Source organism: Schistocerca gregaria, unplaced genomic scaffold (genome assembly GCF_023897955.1).
Source record: "Schistocerca gregaria isolate iqSchGreg1 unplaced genomic scaffold, iqSchGreg1.2 ptg000248l, whole genome shotgun sequence".
In the NCBI taxonomy this organism is placed as follows: Eukaryota; Metazoa; Arthropoda; class Insecta; order Orthoptera; family Acrididae; genus Schistocerca; species Schistocerca gregaria.
Window position 1 is genome coordinate 8 of NW_026061757.1, and position 25,317 is coordinate 25,324.

General features: G+C 37.3%; 1 protein-coding gene and 1 long non-coding RNA gene across 2 annotated transcripts in view; both read right to left on the reverse strand.

Moving 5' to 3' along the window:
• Positions 1 to 859: 859 nt before the first annotated feature.
• Positions 860 to 1,457, reverse strand: LOC126305104 (uncharacterized). The gene is made up of 3 exons (XR_007553311.1): positions 1,377 to 1,457; positions 1,027 to 1,101; positions 860 to 949 (listed from the first exon to the last, which is right to left on the reverse strand). It is a non-coding gene; the product is annotated as an uncharacterized LOC126305104 (long non-coding RNA).
• A 652-nt stretch (positions 1,458 to 2,109) lies between these two features.
• Positions 2,110 to 25,317, reverse strand: part of LOC126305103 (rab effector Noc2-like) — an 817,922-nt gene continuing 794,714 nt past the window's right edge. The window contains exon 12 of the mRNA XM_049992015.1: positions 2,110 to 2,293. Within this exon, the coding sequence (XP_049847972.1) occupies positions 2,110 to 2,293 (184 nt within the window). The remainder of the gene's footprint in view (positions 2,294 to 25,317) is intronic.

Consider the following 25,317-nt stretch of genomic DNA (forward strand, 5'->3'; position numbering starts at 1 on the left):
CGAGACAGATCAGATATTATGCTAAAAATTTCATATTTAACTATTTTCTGGTAACTTACATTGCATATTGGCAGTTGAGATTTTTCAAGAATCATGTTGCACACTGTCAGGTTTCAACATGAGACGTCAGGCCATTTCTTTATGGTGAAAGGAAGCTCATATATCTTATATCTTTGTTTTCCCACCTCCTAATTAGTACTCACTCCTTTTGTATTCACACACATGTATTCCATCCAAGAGAACCACTCACACAGCACTAAGAGAAGGCTCCCCCCACAAAAATAATCAATTTTTGAAAACAATTGATTTTTAATTTTTGATAATATAATGTACATATAGATAAATAGTCTACTCGCCAAGCAGCTGCAATGAACACATTATAAAAATATTTTACATATGCAAGAGTTTGGAGCCAGTGGATTCTTCTTCTGGCAGAAGGGTGGAAGGGAGAGGTTGAGGGATGAAGGAAATGGATGGGAGAGGTTCAGGAAAAGAGGTAGTGCTTGTCACCCAGAATCCTGGGTGAGGGCAGACTTATTTCTCATCCCATCCAATAAGTCTGCCCTGACCCACGATTTTGAGTGAATCTCAAACTCTACCCCTTTTCCTAAGCCTCTCTAGTCCTTTTCAGTCATCCCTCTGCCTTTCCCTTCAACCCTTATGGCAGAAGAAGGAGCTGCTGGTTCTGAAAGCTTGCATCTGTAAAACATTTTTTTTACATGTCCCTTCTCCTGCCACTGCTTGGTGAGTAGATTTCTTATCTTACATTATAAACTATTTCTCATCCAGCAGTCCAAAATTATCTGCTGTATTTTATTTACTTACCCAAAATGACAATATGCAGTATTTTCCTGTTGATCTCTTCCTCTGATACTGCATAAAATGTGAGAGTTTCATTAAACTCTGGGTTTCTTGTTTTGTGGACTGTTTTAGTTCTTAATGTATTGGACTGAAAACAAAATAATATATTATTATAATCATTTTATTTTTTAGCTATTTGGTTCTATTTGAACATCTAGTTATTACCCTTCCTTCTGCTGGTATGAGACTAAGTCTGCAAAATGGATCTGATAGCCCATTTATATCCATTGGTTTCAATCCCTGAAAATTACAGCATAAAATGTCACAAAATACATGTATTTAAATAAACCAGAGAGTGCTATTTCTGCACTTACACACTAGTTGGAAATCTGCACATATTTATTATGATTGTTATTGAAACAATGTAGCTTTAGTAATATTTCATTAAGGTACATGACTGTGACAGCGCCATGAATAATAAGAACAGTTTTTTTAATATAATCATAGTTTTGGCTTTCAAACAGGTGCAGATATAACTATAAGTTATATATAAGACTTTCTTAGAGACAACTTACTTTTGCTCTGTGAAGTGAACAATGAAGTGCACCAGCAAAGGAGTCATAGAGCAATGATAACTCTAGTTTGCCTAACTGGACTGAAAAAAAGCAATATTTTTATATGGCAGTGAGTGAGCTGACAGTCTTTGCTTTCTGTGCTTCTCTTCCATCCTTTTAGCACTGAATTAAACTGTCACTTGACTTATGTAAGAATACATGATAAGAATATTCATACAGCTTACTCCAGAGGAGAAGCACAGAAGATTGTGGCATAACACAACAATATCATCTCTCTCTCTCTCTCTCTCTCTCTCTCTCTCTCTCTCTCTCTCTCCCTTCCTCCCCCCCCCCCCTCCCCCAACTGCTTCTACACAAAAAACCAAACACACACCACACCACACCACACACACACACACACACACACACACACACACACAGACAAAAACAGCTTGTGTCATTTCTTTTATTCCAATCAGAAAACACTTTATGAAAACACATATTTCAAGAGGAAACCTATTACTAATATGCATTACTGATAAAATGTGTAATGAATTGACTCAATGATTAGTAGCCTACTTGTTTTAAGTCTGCTCCTTTAAATCTTGATGTTTCAAAAACTTGATATTTATTAAAAATTAATTGATTACTTTTTAAAAAATCAGAGACATGACTTTGCTGCATATTTTAACTTTTGAAAGATATTGTCTGACTCTGTCAGTTCTGATATTCTGGTACTTCTTGGACATGAAAATCATTCATTTGTCCTCTTGTGGTTGTAATTACCATTTTCTCCTGTACTGTCAGTAAAATCTTCTGCTGTATCACCGGTAGTACTTGATGTGTGCTGACCACTAACAGAACTGCTACCTATGGATGTTCTGTCATCTGACAAATACCAGTCCCGTGATGTGCTTGAGGCCTGGGAGTCCCTCCTCCTAAAACAAAGGTTATTGTTTGCTATATGATTCAGGTAAGATATTTTATGCAGTAGGAAATGTTGCACCATTGTGCTTGACCTTGTGATATTAGTACTGCTCAGGAATATAACAAATGTATAAGAGAAACATGTTATTGAATTGATTAATGTGTTTAATGTGAATACTGATAACATCTCCAGGAAGAAGTGCAGATGCACTTGACATTTGTGTGTGACTAATTACTTAGAAGCACTTGTTGTATAAATATGAGTATGCAACTTGAATGGGGAATGGGCCAAACCAATGTTTTGCCTACAACTGGTAATGGAAAGTGAAAAGATAATCACTTTTTGCATAAATGAGCTACATAAACATAGCTGAGCTTTTAGACGATTTCCTTCTTCAGAGTCACATAATGGAGAAAAACAAACAAACACAGACACACACACACACACACACACACACACACACACACACATACAAGTACGCATGTGCAAGTCTACATTGTCCCAGCACTGTAGCTCAACTGGGTTGAAGGTTGTGGGTTGTGTTAGAGTGGTGCTCCTTGCAACAATACAACAAGCTGTGAATGTAGTCTTTTGCCAAGCTTATACATGTAGAACTTAAGTTTCTCAACAGCATATGTTAGTCACACATGTATGTAACTGATATTTTGCTCCTCACACAGTCACATTACACAGCAGACAGTTTACATTTGAATGATTCTTGTGAGAGGTAACTCACACAATGAATTTACAGAAGCACCATCTGTCCAATTCCTGTGATTTCCAATAGTTTCACTAGGTCATTTTAGGACACCTTTTTGCTGAAATATAGAGCTGCCTAATAACTACAGACACATTTAAAACAATCAGTGAAGGAATAAAAAAACGTTTAGCTTGGTCAGCACAAAGAGTAACAATTGTACATTTGGATGTTTCCATTCCGTGAAGTTTTTTTAGAAAGGAAAATCAGCTTCACTTTGCACAGCAGGAAACTAAAGAATGTAAAGGTATTTTGATAGATATATGATGCAAAACAGAATATCATTTAGAAGTCACAAAAAATTGAACAGATGCACTTGGACATAGATTACCTTCACATTACTATAAACATAATATAAGGCACTGAGGAGTGACTATAAACAGACATAAATGAGTACTGCAACAGTCATAAATGAGTACTGCATTGAATAGCTCTTTGAGTTTAAATCCAAACATTCAGTGACCATTATGAACATTAACTGAAACTATCAGTTACTATAAGCAGTCAAACAATGGAAAATCCTGCATGGAATGTAACAATATTATGAGAAGGAATAATACCGTAAGCAGTCACTTTTTTGTGGGGTATTCATGTATTCACATTTACATGGAATCAAAATACCCAAATAACTTTGATCTTTGTAATAAAATAGCTTTATCTTCTGCTGCCAGATACTGCCAAATGTTACACAAAAAATGCACATTAAATAAATATATGCCTTGATGTAAATCTGTAGTAATTGTTTATGGTGCATTTGGATCCAGCCACCAAAGAGCAGATTGAGACGGGTTGCCACCCTATCAAGGCACCAACAACTAAACCACTGTAAATTATGCCTGCAGCCACTGCAATATCTGATGGTGCTACGTCAATCAGATGCAATGCTACTGGGATCAACCCTAGCTCATCTCTGTAAGCCAAAATCACTTTATAGGATACTGCCCAACCACTTGCCAGTCAGTCGGCACTGGGAGTTAACAACTACAGATCTCTGGGCCACGTGCTGACCATGCCAGTGGTCCCACAATCAGAGATTCATTCACTGTAGTGCAGCACACATGATTTGTATCCTACAGCATTGCATACTGCATCCTAACTGCGAAACTTTCAAGTGTGCTTTAACCACAGACTACACCCAAGCATAGATGTTTCCTGGCTATGTCTATTTAGGATGGACAGTGTACTTAACTCAGTGGCTTCATTAGCATACAGTGCAATTTGTACTTTCAAGAAACTGTCATTGTGTCTGGTATCAACCCTTATCAGTCAGGATAGTCATTTAGCAGTATGATATTGGAAGCTGTTTTCTCATTTACTTGCTTAAGATACTGTGCAGTAAAGTCCTATTGTTCTTTTGGCTATCTTGGCAAATCTATTAATTGTAATGTGATCCTCCCATAGTGGAATTAGACAGTGGTGATTAGGTAAAAGTTTATTTTGGTGTTGTTCCTACCACAAAGATGACTCAAGACACAAAGGAATTAATTATATTTAGCTGCTGTTGGGCATTGCTTTACATAAATGGGGAAAGTTGAAAATTTGTGCCAAACTGGCATTCAAACCCAGATCATTGGCCAGCCTTGCCTTATTTATATATGTGGTGTTTGTTCTTTCAGACAAGTCCGAGAAACAGACACCAAATACATAACTAAGGCAAGGCTGGCCAATGATCCCTTAAATATAGATGCACACCCCACTTGAACTCCTATGAGAACTGGCAGAATGCTGTGAGTGATGAGGATACCGGGCAGGTGCACTACATCAGCAGTGTGTGGTTAAGTTGATAATTTGGGTCTGATAGGAGACATGGTGCTGTAGGCCGTACAGTTGTGGTGACTACTGTTTCCATATTGCTTAGTGGTCAGAGCAACTGTCTAGTGAGCAGGAGACTATCAGTTGCTTATGAGTTATGCACAGCCATTGCATCATTAACGCTTTCCAGTTCTTTTTTAATGAAATTTCCTGTAGGAGACATTGCTTTGTGTGAATTACCTGTTATTTACTATTTGTTCTTAATTGACTCATCATTTGTGTGTGAACAATTTCTGCTCCATCATGTTCTGTGATTATGAGCCATATTACTTATTTTTCCTTGTTCTGCCTAGTGACAGTACTCACTATTCCATTTTGTCACAATTTTTGCTGCATCTGATGCTTGCACTACTAGCTGTGCATGTTCTGGTTCTATTGCTTTACTATAAATAGTGGGAACTACGAGTTTTTACTGTGAGTAACAACTTAATGCTGAATGTACATTTTGGTGGGCTGTGTGGACATGCATTACCATGTGTTCTATTTGCTACTCCTTTGTGTTTTGGAGATGACTGCCAGTGTCAAAACAATGTCAAATGAGACAGTTTGTAACTGGTAGCTGCTGCAAGTTGGGCATATATTGATTTTGTCAGTGTGTTTTGGGGACAGAAAAACAAGGCATCACTTTTCAGTTGAGCCACTGTAGATCTCAGAATTATGTGCCTCTGTAGTTGAACAGGAATACTCTGCTGGTCAAGTTGACTGGTATCATTTTTTCATTTGTCATGACTGATCCAGTGCCAGAACTGTAATGGGCTCAATTTGTGTGATCATGGGGGTGGTTAATGTGACAGTTAATTCAGGTTCCAGTGCCATCAGCACTGCCACCACCAGTCTCCATGTAGCCAGCCCACTCAATGTCCATCCTCCCCCTCCCCCACCCCCTCCCCCCCGCCCCACAATGAACCTTCTCTTGTGCTTCATGTGCTCTCTGTTTCTGTCCCCTATGTGTACTCTCCCTCCAGGTCCAATTGTGATGACCCTCCACCTCTGTTGACTCTGCTCACCACACTTTGTCATCTTTGAACGTGTTGCCCTTGGTTCAGCCCTCCTCTCTGCCTGTAACTGATGTGAAGCCCACACCGTCAGAGTTCTAATTCCTCTCCCATGCTTCTTCCCTTTGGTGTGTGGATCACACTGGCCTCATGCAAATGGCTTCTCTTCTGACAGGCATCTTCGCAGCATGTAACACACCTTCTCCTGGACCCTGATCTGCACCATCCCACCCTGGTCACTTGCCTCAGGTGTCTCTGGCCATGGTTGTCTCTTGTGACCTCCAGAGCCTTCTAATGTCTGCAGAGTGTCTGTGTCTTCCCTTTGTGGCTTACTCCATGGGATTCCAGTTGGTTCCTCAGTACTCCTGTTCTCCAGCAGCAAAAGTTTCACTGCACATTCAATTGCATGGTCGCCATTTCTCAACTATGACCTGACATGATTTGCTTCTTTCTGAAGGTGCCACCATCTTCCACTACAGGAAAATGGATGCAGTATCCTCAGCTGGCAGCTATGTCACAACCACTGACTACACAGTTGCATGGCTTTGCCATTTCCTTCATAAAGAAGATGGATGCTGTAGTTTCGGGTGCTGGCACTTCAGCTACAGAACATTACTTCTGCAGCTGTTGCAGTCAGGTGGCACCACATCTGCTGGACACATTGCTGCTAGTTTGCCTCCATAAGCCATGTCACATTGGCAGGATTTCCTGGTATTCTTACACTGGATGGGTTTATACGACACCACCCAGCCTCTCACCAGTCAGTAGACATAGGGAGTTCACAGTTACAGTTCTTTGGGGCAGAAAATGACCACACAAGTAGTCCCACAAACAGAGATCCATTCACTGCAGTGCAGCACACACCAGTCAGAGCCTACAGCCTCACTAACGACCAAGTTTTGATGAGTGCTTCAACCAAGCACTATGTCCAGGTACAGATATTTCCTGGCTACATCAGTGCTACCCTATTTAGGATCGACAGTGTACTTAACTCAGCAGCTATGGTAGCACACAGTGCATTTTGTTCTTTCAAAAAACTATCATTGTGTTTGCTATTAGCCCTTATACAGGGTGGTGCAGGGAAATGGGAAATTTCAAAATAACGTCATTTCCATGAATAAATTCATAAAACTAGTAATTTATTAATGAAAGTGAATGTATTGAGTATGCCATTATTCAGTATGTCTTTACAATCAAAATGTCCAAAAGTGTCTCTTTACTTTTTAAAGATGACATCGGAAAGATGTGCTCCCATTTGGCATTCACACTCTAACAGCCTGTTATGAAAACTCTGGAATGTGTGGTGTAGCAAATCTTGAGGAATGGCAGTAATTTCATTTTCATTGTTCTCCTTCAGTTCATGGATTGTTGCATGACGTGTACGGTACACACAGGAACAAGTCACACAAACTAAGATCAGGGGACCTTGCAGGCCATGCAATGTCACTGTTACGTGAAATAATGCATCTTCCAATCAATTGACGAACTGCTGTCACCGATTGTTGAGGAGTGTGTGATGTGGCTCCGTCCTGCTGAAACCATACATTTTTGACATTAAGATCAAGCTCATACAGTCTCGATGTAAAGAATGTTTGGAGCATTTCAACATATCAAGTGGATGTTTCTGTCACTGCACTACCATCCTCACGTTCAAAAAAATAAGGGCTGATAACACCATGACATGATACAGCACACCATATTGTGATCGTGGTGCTATGTAGTGGTTGCTGGTGAAACTCACAAGGATTGTCCTGTGCCCAATAACGAAAATTCTGTTTTTTCACGAATCCGTTCAGGTGGAAACGGGCTTCGTTTGATATCCATAACCAAGGAAATTTGCATCCTCATTGATTTTAGCCAATATCTGGCTACTAAACTCCATACATGACATTGGTCTCGTTCTTGTAAGTGTTGCACAATCTGCAACTTATAGGGATGGAAGTCTAATTTGTGCAGTATTCTTTGTAAGCTTCGTCACTTAATCCCTAATGAAGATGCATGCTGGACTTCTCTCGATTGCAGCTCTAGCAGCTGCAATGTTCTCTGGGGTACGTACCGTTGGAATGCCACCTGGAGGTTTCTTTTTCAAGGCAGACCCTGTTTCTTCAAAATTACGCACCCACATTGTAATTGCATGTGCAGATGGGACACGTCCATGATGTCCAAGCTGGTAATGCTGTCGAAATGTTCTCTGCATGGCAGCCACACTATCACCATTTTTGTAAACTGCTCTCACAGCTACTGCAAGTTCCGAACCAGTCCAATTCTCCATGATTACTAAATGGCAATGCGTTCACCACAATTGTGCAAAGTTTCGAACATATGCCAGTGCTACAGTGCTGCCAACTGTAATTTTCAAAATTTCCTGTTACCCTGTGCCACCCTGTAGTATCATTTATTTGTATGACTTTGGAAGTTGTTTTCTGTTGTACCAACATACAATATAGTTCTATTGTTCTTTTAGCTATCTGGGCACATCTATTCATTGTAGTTGCAACTCCCACAATGGGATTCAACAAACTCCATCTGACGTTGGTGATATAATCCTTGAATATGCCTTGTGAAAAGTGTAATAAATGTAACTGGCCCCAATAATTTGTAGTTTCAATTGAGATATTTGCTTGCTGTACATCACTAACTGATGTGGAAACATACAAGGTAGTGGTTCAGCAGTGTGATACACCCAACAAAAATGGATTGAACTTCATTAAGCCATTAAAGGTGTACTACTACTACTTAACAGAAATGACTAGGAACTAATTGTATGGGGAGATTTTAGTATTAATTTCACACTGGATAGTTCTTATTCAGGGCCAGGAGTTGCTGATGTCAGCTTTGATTTGATTCTCAGAGTAACATTGATTCCAAAACTAACATTTTAAACAAGGCAAGACTGGCATAGTGCAACACAGCAGTTGATGCTTTATTTCTAAATCCAGCTGTATTTTTTTGAAATAGATGTTATCCACACAGTAAAGTACTTATCTGACCATGATGGCGAGATGGCAGCACTAAAGCATCTCCATCAAATATATTTAGTAAGAAGGGAAACATATAATTTCACAGAACCATTAAGTCTGACTCAATCACATTACTCAAAGAGAATTGACAAGGTGAACAATGAGAAGAAATTTATCAAGAACACAAATACACAAGAAATTTAATTCCTTGCAATAAATATTCTTACAACATATGAATTGAGTTTTCTCTTATAATGCGCCAAGAAAAATAATATTGGAAGCTGAGGACAGGGTCATACCAAGGCTGTAATGCGATTGGCTACTGCTAAGGGTGTGGGCACAGAGGAGGCATAAAAACTGGATGGAAAAAAAAAATCTCTGAAGACAGTTTACTAATTAACCAGGAGAGGCACATTAGTTCACTTGCCTCAAGAATTCCTATGTTCTGTCTGCAAGAAGCCTTTCCCTGATGAGTCCATAAATGAACACTGTTCTTGAAATGTATTTTTTTTAACAGAGTACACATTTTTATTTGCTGTTCAGTATTTTTCATACAATGGGCTTCATCGGTGTTTATAGGGGTGTCAAGTTTTATACAATAATCAATCACAGATGCAGAAAATTACACAGAAGATAACTAGCTTACATAAGAACTAAAAGATTTTTTGACCTACATGATGTAAATAATTATTGGTCAATATCCCTCCTATTAGCAGTAACAAAGATAATTAAAAAGTCAAGTGTAGTTTTGTCTTAGAATTTCGGAATAAAGAAAACTTATTTTCTGAACATCAATATGGATTTCGCAAGCACAGATCTGTTAATGATGTCCATTTTGTTGTCTGTGACCAAATCTTCTCTTGTTTTATTTACAGAGAATTCTCTTCCAGATTGTTCATTGACCTAACCAGATTAGACACATATTCAGAAATTAGACACATATGGCATCCAAGATGTATGTAATCAATGGTTTGAGGCATACTTAACAAATAGGTTGCAAGTGGTTAAAGTCTCTAGCATTAGAAATGAACATACTTGCTCTAACAAAGCTCTGATTACTTTTGGTGTTAAACAAGACTCTACTTTGACCCCCTTCTCTTTCGGTTTTTTATTGATGGTCTTTTATTGATGAACTTTTATTGATGATATTTCCCTGAACCTTCGTAAAACTCCTCCTGTACTATTTGCTGATGATTAAAATCTGTTGTCAAATAGCACATCAGTGCAACAAATGAGTGGCCAAATATCACATACAACAAGTAGTGTGCTGTCCTGGCTTCACAGAAATAAAACAGCCCACGTGCTCTTCTAAAAATCGCCCTACTCGAATGACACCAATACTACAGAAGGCCATGAACTTGACCAAGTAGAAGCAATGAAACTTTTGGGAATATGGGAAGATAACACTTCGAAGTGGGACATGCACAGGGATAAAGTACTGAATAAGCTGAACAGCCTGTGTTATGCATTTAGAATCCACAGCCAAACATGCAACATTGATACATAAAAAACAGTGTACTTTGTCCAAGTTCAGTCCAATGTAACATATGGGATCCCATTCTGCAGGTCATCACATAAAAAATTATATTTATAGTGCAGAAAAGGCTATTAAAGGTAATGAAGCAAGAACATCCTAGATCATCAGCAAAGCCAATTTTTAAAGACTTAAAAAATTTTTCCAGTACCCTGTATTTATATAATGGAAACAGTTTTATTTGTTAAAAAAAGCATGTACCTGTCCACAATAAGTAGGGATATACATGATCACAATACAAGAACCAATTTGAACATTCATCTGCTACCCCAAAGAGTAAGTACTTGTCAAGAGAATGACAGGAATATAGGTACTCAGCTCTACAATAAACTTCCTGTGGCCATAGAAAATAGTGCAGGGCTGTCATTCAGGAAAAAAGTAAAAGAACTACTTGTCATGCACACCTTTTGCTCTATTAATGGTTACCTATTGGCAAATTTATACTAGCTCTCCGAAACTCCTCCCCAAAAAAATCAGAACACAAGTTCACTTAACTGTCAAATAACACATTAAATTTATTTTTACCTATTCTTAATCTTGTTTTATATACTGAAATAAATTGCACTGTAAGTCAGTTGTGTTAGGGCTGTGCAAAAATAAGCCCCTATGTTCTTACTGATTGTAGTTTTTTAACTCCCATCATGCATTGTATGCCCATATATATTACTGTTACTTCATATTCTATGCATCCTCATATACAGTACTTGTAAACTGTCCCCTGTGTGTATTTCAATTTGTCAATTTTTAATTCAATCATATATGTAAACTGTCCCCTTTATGTTTTAGCTTTTTGACAATTTTCAATGCCATTGTCAATGTAAGCTTATGCATTTGAAAATCTTTAACTTTAATACTGTTTGTATTGAGTCTTATAAAAAATGAAATGATCACCACACAGTTATTGTGAAGCATGTCCTATATGAAACTTCCTAGCAGATTAAAACCATGTGGTGGACCGAGATTTGAACTCGGGACTTTTGCCTTTCGCAGGCAAGTGCTCAACTGACTGTGCTACCCAAGCACCCCTCATGACCCATCCTCACAGCTTTAATTCTGGCAGAACCTTGTCTCCTACCTTCCAAACTTCACAGAAGCTCTCCTCTGAAACTTGCAGAACTAGCAATCCTGAAAGAAAGGATGTTGCCACAGCCTGAGGGATGTTTCGAGAATAAAATTTGCACTCTGCAGCAGAATGTGCACTAATATGAAACTTCCTGGCATATTAAAACTGCATGCCAGGCTGGGACTAAAGCTTGGGACCTTTGCCTTTTGTGGGCAAGTGCTCTACTGAATGAACTACTACCATTTTTTATTTCAGATCTGTAGAGTTTTCTCATATTTATGTAATTTTGTTTGTTTGAACCACAGCCTGAGGGATGTTTTGAGAATAAAATTTGCACTCTGCAGCAGAATGTGCACTAATATGAAACTTCCTGGCATATTAAAACTGCATGCCAGGCTGGGACTAGAGCTTGGGACCTTTCCCTTTTGTGGGCAAGTGCTCTACTGAATGAACTACTACCATTTTTTATTTCAGATCTGTAGAGTTTTCTCATCTTTATGTAATTTTGTTTGTCTGGACCACTTTTATGGGACTTAGAATTAATAGTAGTATCCTGTATTCATTAAGTTGTGGAGTGTACCACTTGTTAGCATGATACTGCTTTTGTGTGATGCCAGTATAATCTCTTTTGATTACAGTGGGGCACGTATCTTACACTATGTGCTTAATCTCTGCCAGGAAACTGAAAAAGCAGTTGTCAATAATTTTGTTATATCCATTATACAAAACCAGTCCATTTCTTTCAAATGATCTATAAAATGTTTGAAATGGTTCTGAGCACTATGGGACTTAACATCTGAGGTCATCAGTCACACAAAACTTAGAACTACTTAAACCTAACTAACCTAAGGACATCACACACATCCATGCCCGAGGCAGGATTCGAACCTGTGACTGTAGTGGCTGTGCAGTTCCAGACTGAAGCTTCTAGAACCACTCGGCCACACTGGCCAGCTAGAAATGATCTATCATATTGTTTACATTGGCCTCTCCTGGTAGTCCATATGTCACCTTCCTTTCTCTAGTACTGAGAGCTGAATTTCTCCGTTTGAAGCCACTGTTCTGCATCATCTGATATTTCTAATTCTATAACATCACATTCAAGAGAGTCTCTGTGTATATTACCATTTAGGTTATCAAGACATAAATTCAACCTGACGGCTTTTCATTGAGACAGTAATAGTTGAATGACTTCAGAGAATTAACCATATGGATTACATTTTTTCTCTTTGTCCTTATATCTGTGTTAATATCACCTACAGTTATTATTTTATGCTGCTTATATTTAGATAACTACAATATTATAGTGTTAATTTTTATTTAAATACTATTTCATCAATGCCTGGAATTCATTACACTGGCACAATTACAACTTTTTGTGAATGCATTACCATACCAGCTGCTTAAAATATTGCTTTCAAGGCATATTCTGCTAAGGTCTATGACTGAGTAATGTAAATCAAGATTGCTCTTAATGCAAACTGAGACCCTGACATGTGACATGCTTTTTCTGCGGTAGCTTGTTACTAGCAAGTATCCAAGTGGAACACTCATATCTGTTTCAGATTCTTTCACTCATTGATACACAAAACACTGCAGTTAATTCTATCAAACCAGTATTGCAGTTCATTGACTTTACCTTTAAGAGATTGTACATTTAAATGAAGAATGAGAATACTGTTATTAGTACAGAAAAGTATTTTGATTTCACTGGGTCTAGCATGTTCATTTATTTTCGTTGAGTAATCTAAATCAGCACAGTTACCTGAATGAATTAGTCTGCTGCAGTTCCCTGTTTATGGGGTTTTTACCCATCCTTCCCTTGTAATGTCGTTTTCCCTGATAAACAAGGTACATTAACATGCACCAAAAGACTTTTTTTTAAATGATACCAATGTGTTTACAAATTTCACTCATAATCCTGTTTATCTCTTGACACAGAAATTTCTTGCCATGGTAATTCAGATGCTCACCATGTTCAATGTGCAGAGTGTTGACTAACATCTACTACATTGCATTTTACATAAGTTGATCATAGTTGTTTGATTTTAACATTGGTTTTGTAGTAGATCTCTTTGCTGACACATGAATTAAAGATCAGGTCATGTCTGTGAAGTATCATTACAACAGCAGTGTTTTTAATTTTATTTATATCTAAGAAATTCTTGAAACCAGTTATACAATTTTTGACTTCATTACGCACTTCACTGTTTGAAACAGTCACGCAAACAACAAAATCACTGTCCTTATATTATTATTTTCTGAGATGTCTTCAATAACGTTTTCCATTCTTGCACTGGGTTTCACAATACTAGTTGCACAAACGTTCATATTCAGATGCTGCTTTCTGCTAAGGTTGTCCACTAGAAATAGCAAATTGCATTTATTTGTCTGCTGTTTGTGAGTCCTCCAAGTAGCATCATAAATAAATTACTGTCAAACAGGTGTCACATACGCTATGGGCCAACAGTGTGCTTGGCTCACACAGCTGCTGCCTACACAGTGTACTCATATTCAGCAATTGTGTTTCTCTGAGTTCAAAAGTAACACTTTACTTCTAATGCCATTACTAGTAACTGTTACTTTTCAAAGGTAATGATTATTTCTGTAAACTAACTTTGACTAAGTTACTTTAATAACTTACAATTTAATGAAAGTGTCATTACTTTTTTATCACACTTACATATTTTGTTGTGATAATCTCAAGACAGTGTAATATCAGTCTTTATTTTGAAAAGAACCCAAATAGTTGTTTTGGAATCAAATCTTTTCATTAGTGAGTGCGTTGGTGTCATATATTCCTCCTGCAGCCCAGCTAAAGACTGTTCCTATCACAATTTTGTTCTGCACATGTTTCTCCATATTTTTCTTCCTTCAACAATAAGTCTGATATTTATTAAACATTATCAAAATATGTATCATATTCTAAAAGATACATAGGAAATGTCCGATATGTGAATTATAATTTTTAGTGCTGCTATTACATTTACTTCTTGTTCATTCATTTTTATAAGGAAATTATATATGAAACAATGAGTATATTGCAGTCACATGACACCTCACTTGTGAATAACATGCAATCTCCAATGTCACATTCATTTCTGCCATCTTTCAGACACTGAGGAGGAAGATGAGACACACATGCCCTGCCCAGCTTATGGTGAAGTGTGCAAATTTTTAACATTGGATAATTTCTTTCATTGCAGACTGTGCACTGGTGCAAATAAAATACAAAATAATCAAAGTGAATGTAAAAAATCATGTACAGGTAAGATTTTTGCTTGCTGTTAGCATTAGATGATTGAGGAAAAGTATGACAAATACCATTGTTTTATTTAATAGGAAATATTCTCGACATTTATAACTATAATAATGAAAAAGTAACATATTCATTTCTCACATTCATTTTTAGCAAACATTCCCCAAAAGAAACTGAGGAAAATAAAGTGCAAGGCCCAAAAGACAGTACGGCTGTACCATTACAGGGTCAACCTCAAAACAAACAACACTTAACTGCTCCCTTCAGCTTCACAATATGTAACCCAAAGTAAGATTGAAAAAACAGTAATGAACTTTGTCTCAGATACCTCTTAGTCATTCCATACAGTAATAGAGGTGCTATCATTAAAAGATGTATACCTGTGTCTGCTAAAGTTTGTGAGTTGTTTCAAGAAAAACTGTAATAAGGAATTTGGGAGAACAAAAAATCAGAAAGGTGAAAGATAGTCTCATAAATTTCGTCATAAATAGTCAATTATTGACAAAATTATTTAATTGGATAGATAAAAATCTACTCACTAAGTAGCGGTAGAACACACACATAAAAGAGAGTTGTAACTGGCAAGCTTTCAGTGCCAGTGGCTCTTTCTGCAGGCAGAAGAGTTGAAAAGGAAGGAAGAGGGGTGAAGGAAAAGGACTGAAGAGGTCTAGGAAAAAGGGTAGATTTTGGGAAAGTCACCCAGAACCATAAGTCAGGGGAGACTTACAACAGGGCCACGACTTCCTAAAACCGTGCCCTGAAATGAGATCCATTCTGTCTGAAATTTTGCCCACCACACCTAGAATAGCTTTCTGTCACCCTCCTGATCTCTGCAATACTATTGTGAGACCCTATGCTCCTTCTGAACCCATCTTCTTACCCTACGGCTCATACGCCTGTGACCATCCCCTCTGCAAGACTTGCCCTATGCACCCTTCTACCACCACCTGTAACAGTCCTGTAATTGGCAAAACATATACTATGAAAGGGAGAGCCACCTGCAAAATGACATGTCATATACCATCTGTTGTGTAAACACTGTTCAGCCTTCTAAATTGGCATGACTATCACCAAATTATCAGTTAGGATGAATGCGCATAGGCAGAGGGTATATACTGGCAACTCGCAATATTGTGGTGGGGAGCATACTCTACAACATGACATTTGGCTCCTCGGCACCTATTTCACCACATGTGCCATCTGGATTCTTCCCCCAGACACCAGTTTCTCAAAAGTCTGTGTTCGCAGCTCGTGGTCTTGCAGCCACGTTCTCTCATCCCGAGCACGGGGCCTGGGTTCGATTTCCAGTGGGGTCAGGGATTTTCACCTGCCTCGAGATGACTGGGTGTTTGTGTTGTCCGCATAATTTCATCATCATTCATGAAAGTGATGAGTTTGGACTGAGCAAAGGTTCAGAATTTGTACAGGCACTGATAACCGTGCAGTTGAGTGCCCCACAAACCAAACATCATCATCATCATCATTATCATCATCATCATCAGCATCATAAAAATTCTGAAGGTGGGAACTAGAACTACAACATGTCTTTGGTTCTCACCACCCACCTGGCCTTAATTTATGGTAATTTCTTCTGTCTCAGCACTTATTCACTGTAACTACTCTTTACTTCACTCCGTTTTAGTTTTCTACACCTTTCATTGCCTTCCCCATCTATTTTTCGCCACCACCCACCCACTTCTGTTACATACAATGCACTTATCTTTTCACTCTTATTAACTCATGCATGATGTCTTAGTAGTAATCTCTGTCTTGCATATCATCCTGTCTTCCACCTTTAAGCTCTCAGGTTTTCAAACCTCATCCATTGCAGTCCCCAAAAATCAGTCTTTTCTTCTCATGCCATATGGTAAGTCTCCTCTGACCTGCAGTCCTGGTTGACTTTTACAAAATTCACCCCTTTTCCTAGAACTCTCCAGTCAGTTTCCTTCAACCTTCTTCAATCCCCTTCAACCCTTCTGCCCAAAGGAGGAGACACTGGCTCAAATAGCTTGCCACTTACAACAGTATTTTATGTGTGTGTTTTGCTACCACTTGGTGAGTAGATTTTTATCAATCCAGTTATAATTTAATGTGGATGTTAATACAGTTCTCTGTATCTATCCCTGTATTTTCACTGATTTTTTCAACCACATGACATTATTGGTTTTAGGAGCTTCATTGGAGCAGCTGGTCACTGATGATCCAGTCACATTGAAAAGAAAAATGGCAGTGTTGGCATGTAGATGTATGAAAGAAAGACACACATATGACTTTCTGAGCAAGAAAATAGGTAATACAATATTGGAAAATCACATACAAAATGAAGAACATAACACTGCAACAGACAATGGCACAAACTTTTCCAAGACTTTTAGATTGCTCCAGAGGCAAAATATTACTGAGAATGAACAAGAAGACAATAATAAAATACATGATGATTATAATGATTTAGAATTTATAAATGCCTTCAGTATGTTAGAATAAGTAAGTGATATGAAAGTGCTGTAGGAGAGAGATTATTATGCACACACCACTGTTGAACACATTGTATGCTAAATTTGATTGTTGAGAAAGATTCTGAAGATGCAATTAAGAAAATATAAATTTCAAAAATCTCTAAGGATCCCAATGGTACAGTGGTCCAAGCTCTGGAAGAACAAAATCAATCAACACAAGTTGCAGACCATATCAAAGATACCTGTGGGATCTGGTTGTAATTGCAAGATGGAATTCAGTATATGAGGTTGTCCAATGGATATGCAAATCATGGATAGTGGCAATGAAAATATTGATGTTGCCTAAAGTTTTGTTCAATGCAAAGGTTACCTCTGAAGAAGTTTCTTTGCTGAGAGAATATTGTGAAGCAATGAGACCACAGGCACAGTCTCGGAACGTGCTACAAGGTGAACACAGCATATTCATGGGTTTCCTTCTCCCAACTTTGGCTGCATTGAAACAAGATCTGTGTAAGTTATCCATTAAGCTGACTATGTACAGACCTCCACTTGGTGCAATTATTCTGGGATTGTAGAAGAGGTTTGAACATGCATTTCAAAATATTCAATCCTGTTTGCATGCTTCTTTCCAAAATTCAAAACCAACTGGATGGATCAGCCACATACCTCTGTACCCAAGGGACATATGCTGGAAACCATGCTGCAGACAACAGCTGTAAGAGACACTGGCAGGGAAGAAGCAGAAGTACTCGAGGACGAGGAGGAAGATGTTTTCTGCTTTGAGAGACAAAATACACTTAGCTGATGTGCTCAAAAAAGATCTTTAACAGTTTTTACTAAATTTTTCAACAGATATACAAATGCTCAATGTGTTTCCCCATTCAAGATCCCCTTTATTAAATATAGTGCAGAATAGCAACTAGTGCATCAACAGAGAGCTTTTGGTATAGAGGGTACTGTGAGGAGAGCAATGAGAGCTGAATTGGGAGATCCAACATTTGAAAAACAACTTTTGTTTAAAATAAACTAGCACTTCACCTGAGATGCACTGAGATAAAAGAGGCTGTAGATGGTGTATTTTGTTGTTGATTGACATTAAGGGTTATTTCCTTCCTATGAGCATAAGGTTCATTACTTATTTAGGGATGAGTTACAATTATAATTTTTAAAAGTAACTGAAGTGATGGCTTAACTAATGCATCTACATCTACATCTACATGGTTACTCTGTTATTCCCAATTATGCGTCTGGCAGAGGGTTCAATGAACCACCTTCAAGCTGCCTCTACATTTCCACTCTTGAACAACATGCGAGAAAAATGAGCTTTAAATTTTTCTGTGTGAGCCCTGATTTCTCTTATTTTATCATGATGATTATTTCTCCCTATGTAGGTAGGTGCCAACAGAATGTTTTTGCAATTGGAGGAGCAAACTGGTGACTGAAATTTCATGAGAATATCCAGTCGCAACAAAATACGCCTTTTTTTTTAATGATTGCCATACCAATTCATGTATCATGTCTGTGGCACAATTTCCCCTGTTTCGCAATAATACAATACAAGCTGCCCTTCTTTGAACCTTTTCCATGTCATCTGTCAGGCCCACCTGATGTGGATCCCACACTGCACAGCAATATTGCAGGATAGGGTAGACAAGTGTGGTGTAAGCAGTCTCTTTAGTAGATCTGTTGCGCCTTCTAAATGTTCTGCCAATGAATCAGTCTTTGATTTGCTCTACCCACAACATTATGAATGTGATTGTTCCAATTTAGGTTATTAGTAATTGCAATCTCTAAGTATTCTGTTGAATTTACAGCCTTCAGATCTGTGTGACTTGTCGCATAATCAAAATTTAGCAGATTTCTTTTAGTACTCATGTGAATAACTTCACACTTTTATTTATTCAGGGTGAATAGCAACTTTTTACTCCACACAAATATCTTATCTAAATCATTTTGCAATTTGTTCTGGTTATCTGATGACTTTACAAGATGGTAAATGACAGCATCATCTGAAAATAATCTAAGAGGGCTTCTTAGATTGTCTCCTATGTCATTAATATAGATCAGGAACAATTGAGGGCCTACAAACTGTGACCTTTCTGACAGGAAATCATGAATCCGGCTGCACAACTAAGGTGATGTTCCATAGGCACGCAATTTGGTAGAAGACGCTTGTAAAGAATGGTGTTAATAGCCTTCTGGAAATCTACAAATGTGGAATCAATTTGACATCCCCTGTCGATAGCACTCATTACGTCATGAGTATAAAGAGGTAGTTGTGTTTCACAAGAACGATATTTCCTGAATCCGTGCTGACTATGTGTCAATAAATCGTTTTCTTCAAGGTGATTCATAATGTTTAAATACAGTGTATGTTCCAAAAGCCTACTGCAAATTCACATTAGTGATATGGGCCTGTAATTCAGGGATTACTCCTATATCCCTTTTAGGGTATTAGTGTGATGTGAGCAATTTTTCAGTCTTCAGGTATGGAACTTTCTGTGAGTGGGCAGTTGTATATAATTGCTATATATGGAGCTACTGCATCAACATACTCTGAAGGGGACCTAACTGGTATACAATCTGGACCGGAGGCCTTGCCTTGGTGTGCTTTATGTATGACCAGAATCTCTTTGGGTTTTCTGTCAGATTCCAAGACAGAGTTTCGTTGTAGAAGTTATTAAAAGCATCTCACATTGAAGTATGCTCTATATTTCAAACTTCTGCAAAACTTTGCCAATCTTGGGGATTTTGCATTCTTTTAAATTTGGCATGCTTTTTTCATTGCTTCTGAAATGGCAGTCTGACCCATTTTGTGTACCTTGGGGGATAAATACCATCACTTATTAATTTATGTGGTATATGTTTTTCAAATTCCATTGATACTATCTTTTTGAAATCATTCTATGCTTATGTGATAAGACTGGAAGGAGTGGAGACTTCTCTTAAAAAGGCATTAAAAGCATTTTTATCAGCTTTTTTTTTAAAAAAAATAGATGTACTTTGCATTTCTTTTTGCTTTTGCAGTTGCTTTTGATATACACTAACTACAGCTGTAACTAAATTACTTTCTCTGGGAAGTAGCTTTAGCTGTGTCTTAGTTACTTTCAGAAAATAACTTTCCTAACTCTCAAGTTTTTGCTGCAACTTCAGTATTATAACATCTCAAAGGATGGTTAGCAACCATGCTATCTGACCAAAGGCTTATAATTTTTGTTGATTTCTGCTCTTCAGTAGTTTTCTTTTTACGACCTCTGCTCTTTTCTTTGTAAATGTGCTAATGTATAGCTTGTTTAAATAATATTTTTTTCAGTAATGCTCAATTTTTATTAATTAATTTATTTTTTAACTTGTGAGATAGAGCTAACAAAATTTCCTAACTCTAAGTAAAAAAATTGCAAGAAGTTAATATTGTGTGTGAGCATCTGGGGAGGTGTGGGATTATGGTTAGGGGAGGGAGAGTGTAACTTTGGTAGTCCTGCCAAGTGTGCAGGGTGTCAAACTACCTTTACTTGTTTAGTCACGTGGTATCAAAAAGTTCATATGCTGATTCAACATAAACCATCCTTTAAGAAGAGTTTTTGCAGTCTGTTATATGACACTTCTGTATCACGTTATAAACAGAATGATGGGACAGTATTTTCACAATTCCAGTACAGTTAATGTAATAAAAAGTATTGGGCTTAAATTCTTCAAACTGATATCGGTGTGATGTTCAGAATCCAACTATAGTTGGGTTTGTTGTTTAAATATTACTTCAGTGAGAGCCAAATAAAATTAAAGATAAAAAAATGTTACATTTTTTATTTCATGTGTTTACAGGATTCTGCAGTGTATGACTTCATGAAGGGGAAATGTGAAATAAGATGAAAAAATTAAAAATTACAAACTTCAGCAGTTTTGTGATATGCTTCTCCCAAATGAATTTTATTTTATTTTACTTATTGATATCATTTTGTGGTGATCTGTGTTTTGATTATGTATTGTAGGATGTGGAACATGCCTGTTTTGTTGTGGTTATATTGTATGCTGTTATGTAAATAGTTACAATCAGTTTCACATTATGGCATCTACAACTTAGGTTCTATTTCATAAAACTAACTAGGTTTGTTGTTATAAATAAATATGCACATAAACAAGAATTGGGTTAATGTATCTGAGTGTTAAAGGGACAGGGATACTATAGCTACATTGTGGTTCAGCAACTCAAATTTTGTGACAAAGAACTGACCAGAAGCCATTTACTAATGACCATAAAAATTTTACTAACTGATCTTTCTAAAGCTTTACTTAATTTATTGAATTGCTTGTATCATCTGCAAACAAAGCAAACTTGAAACCTGGTGTTGCTTCTGGTAATCTGTCATTAATATGCACAGGAACAAGAAACAGTAGTGGAATCTTGTGGGTTACTACATGTAGTTAGTTCCCAGTTGAATAATAAATCCTAGCTGTGTATTCACATTTCTAATTTTCTGAGAAAAAGTTGATTTTTTTTAATTTGGTGATTCACAAAAAACTCTGTTTTAAAAATAGAAATCTCTAGGTTTCAGGCATCTGATTTTAACGTTTTAATTTTTAATTTTAAGTACTATCATAACGTTTAATAAAAAATGAGATTTCCCAATATGGCGAAGTTACATACAAATGGCAACATATGCTGAAGGCAGAGTTCTCCATGATCTGGGGTTTCATGAGAATCAAATCTTTTCTTGTGTCACATGCTTCAATTAAAAAACAAGCTTAATCATAAATGAAGAAACTAAGAGCCACCTGTGGCCATGGCAGGGTGTTATGTATCTGCAAAGGTAGCCAGAGGGAATCCAGTTGCTAAATACAATGAGGAAGCTTTCAACAAGTTGACAGAAAAGTACCACAATCAAATACATCATCTCTTTATAGCAAATGTCAGCTGAATTTCAACAATTGTGTTAGGTATACAAAGAGCAAATGTAATTAACAAAAATGTGACCAGTAAATGGAGTACACAACTCAGAGAAGGTTAATTGGTGGTGTACAATGAATAATTCAATAGGCTGTTGATGGTGCAGACACCAAAACTGGCAAGAGGCAATTGAACAAAACTGAAGCCTCTCAGTTTCATCTATTTCTATAGGTCTTAAGAAAATACCGCTTAAAATAACTAGTCAGACACAATGATTCCACAGCTGTCTTCAAAATATAAATCACAGTTTAATACTAAAAGAAATGTGTTTGTCACTGTGTAGTTATGCGTCTGTGTGAGACTGTACTTTACTTAGAAAGACAGTAACAGCTCAAAAGCTAGTACAATCATTGTATTGTTATGTATGTATATATAACAAGCTACAGGTGAATGGTAGCCTTTTCTCAGTTGCATTTGTTAAATTAATAGCAAGCATAAAAAAACCATTTGTTTCCACATACACAGAAAACCAAAGATGTCATCTAAACGTGAAAGATGAGTTCATGCACAGTATGTTAAGTATACAGGGTACTTATAAATGGTGCAACAATCGAAATTTTTTTATGAATTTATTACATTCTATAGTCTTTCCTGATTACATTAATAAAACACATTATAAGATTTCAAATAATAAATTACCTATATATACCCAATATTAAGGTTACAGTCATGTATGCTGCCATACTCCCCTTATTCCTGTTACAGAAACCATTATTATTTCAAAAAGAACTGTGAACATTGCATATGTTGGTAACATTGCAGATTTCTAGTTTCTGTAAATTATTATCTTTGCTGTTTTTACTTTTGTTTCACTGAAGCAGTTTGTTCACATGTTCCTGAATGTTTGTTGCCCAAGTGCTACATATATTTGTGGAAGTGCATATCCTTCAGTGTGTGAAATAAATACGAACTATGCCAAACATCAAGAAATTCAATAAAAGGAAATTCTGTGGTAACCAGTTCACAAACAAAACAAGCCGCACTGTTGAAAGTAACCTGTGTATCACTTTTTCAGAGAAGAAACTCCCACATGGCATACCTTCTGGTGATTCAAATTTTTATGTTAACAATGAAACTGTTTGTAGTGGATTTGTTGTTGTTGATTTGGACATCTTATCTTCCTTGATAAAGGAAGTGGTGACATGTAAACAATGTGATGGTGTAGGCTGTCTGGAAATAACTGAACAACAAAGTAGCAGGAAGTGCTTAGCGTCAAAATTAGTTGTTGTGTGTAGACCCTGCAATAAATCTACCTCAAAAATGACTTTGAACATTGTGCATAATTTGTATAATGTGAATTTGAAGTTAGTATATGCAATGCATGCAATATGAAAAGGAAAAAAGGCTGCTCAAACGTTTTGTGGTTTGATGGACCTACCTCCTCCTACCAGTAGGTTCAGCAAGTACATCAAAATACTTTTAGGTGCCTTTTTGGTTGTGTCTAAAGCATTTATGAAATGTGCAGTAGAAGAAACTGTAAATATTAGTGGCACCAGGGACATTGCTGTTGCACGTTGATGGGACATGGCAACATCGAGGACATTGTTCCTTGAATGGTATTGTGAGTGCTACTTCTCTGGAGAATGAAAAAGTTGTTGATGAGTGCTTATCTAAGTACTACCACACCTGCCATCATGGTAACACTGAAGGACATATTGAACATAAGTGTTCTAAGAATTATGATGGTTACAGTGGAGGTATGGAGTGTGATGGAGCTCTAAAAAATTTTCAGAGATCGGTGCCCATTTATAACATTAGATATATGAAGTACCTAGGCATTGGGGACTCTAAAGCTTTCAATAAAATTAATGAGTTCAGTGTTTATGGTGATACCTTGGTAACAAAACTGGAGTGTTGTAGTGTTGTGGAAATGTGCAAAAGAGGATTGGTGCTGGATTGAGGAAGCTATGAAGAGAAATGATAGGAAAGTTGCTATCTGATGGAAAATCTCTGTCTGGCTGAGGCAGACTGACAGAAACTGCAACAGACCTTCTTCATAGTTATTATGGACTGGCCATTAGACGAACTGCACCTCTGAGTGATGTTACAGCAATGATTGGTTGGTTGGTTGTGGGGAAGGGACCAAACAGTGAGGTCATCGGTCCCATTGGATTAGGGAAGGATGGGGAAGGAAGTCAGCCATATCCTTTCAAAGGAACGTTACTGCTATGAGAAAAGCTGTATGGGCCACTTACTTTCATTAAGTTGTCCATAGATGACCACCCTGTTCATGTACTTTGCCCTAAAGGAGCAGATTCTTGGTGTGGAAAAAAAAGCAAAAGAAGTTGGTCAGATATACCATCATAAGCAGTCTCTTCCTGAGCCTGTGATGAATGAAATAAAACCAATTTTTAGAGACCTGAGTGACCCTGTTTTGCTTAGTAAATGTCTTCACAGGGGCAGTCAGAATACAAATGAAAGTTTCAACCATTGCATATGGGAAAGATTACCCAAGAATGTTTTTGTAGGACTAAATGCATCAACAGTTGGTGTAATAGATGCAGTGGTATGTTTCAATGGTGGAGTGATAGGAAGATTGGAAGTACAGGGAAATTTAGGCATAAAATGTGGCTGTAATATGGAAGATCAATTGCTTGCGTGTGACAGACAATGGGTGCATGACACTGAAAGATTCACTCTTCAAGTTACCAAAGAAGCAAGAAGTGCTAAAAGGAATGCCAAGAGGAAGCTTGAAGATGAAGAAATGCTGCAGGATGAAGACTATGCTTCAGATATGTTCTGAGGCACAGTTTAATTGGATTCATATCTTCATTCCCAATTTCTCGCTAGTTGTATTTTTCAGAATTCAGGTACAAGTATTTCCTAAAGTTTATAAAGCATTTATCTAATTCTTTCTATTCATATGGTTCTGAGCACTATGGGACTTAACTTCTGAGGTCATCAGTCCCCTAGAACTTAGAACTACTTAAACATAACTAACCTAAGGAGATCACACACATCCATGCTCGAGGCAGGATCCAAACCTGCAACCGATGTGGTCGAGCGGTTCCAGACTGTAGCGCCTGGAACCGCTTGGCCACTTCAGCTGGCTTTTTTCTGTAACTTGCAATAGTCCATACTTATGTAGGAGACCTAAGCTTTATTGTAGAATCAACTAAATTACAGAAAAAATAACATTTTTATTAGGAAGAAAATTATAAAAATTAGAATGAAAGATATATTTTTTTATCCTTGTAATGTACATAATAGGTGGAATTAAACAGGTCTAGTACTCAGCCATCATGTCATGCAC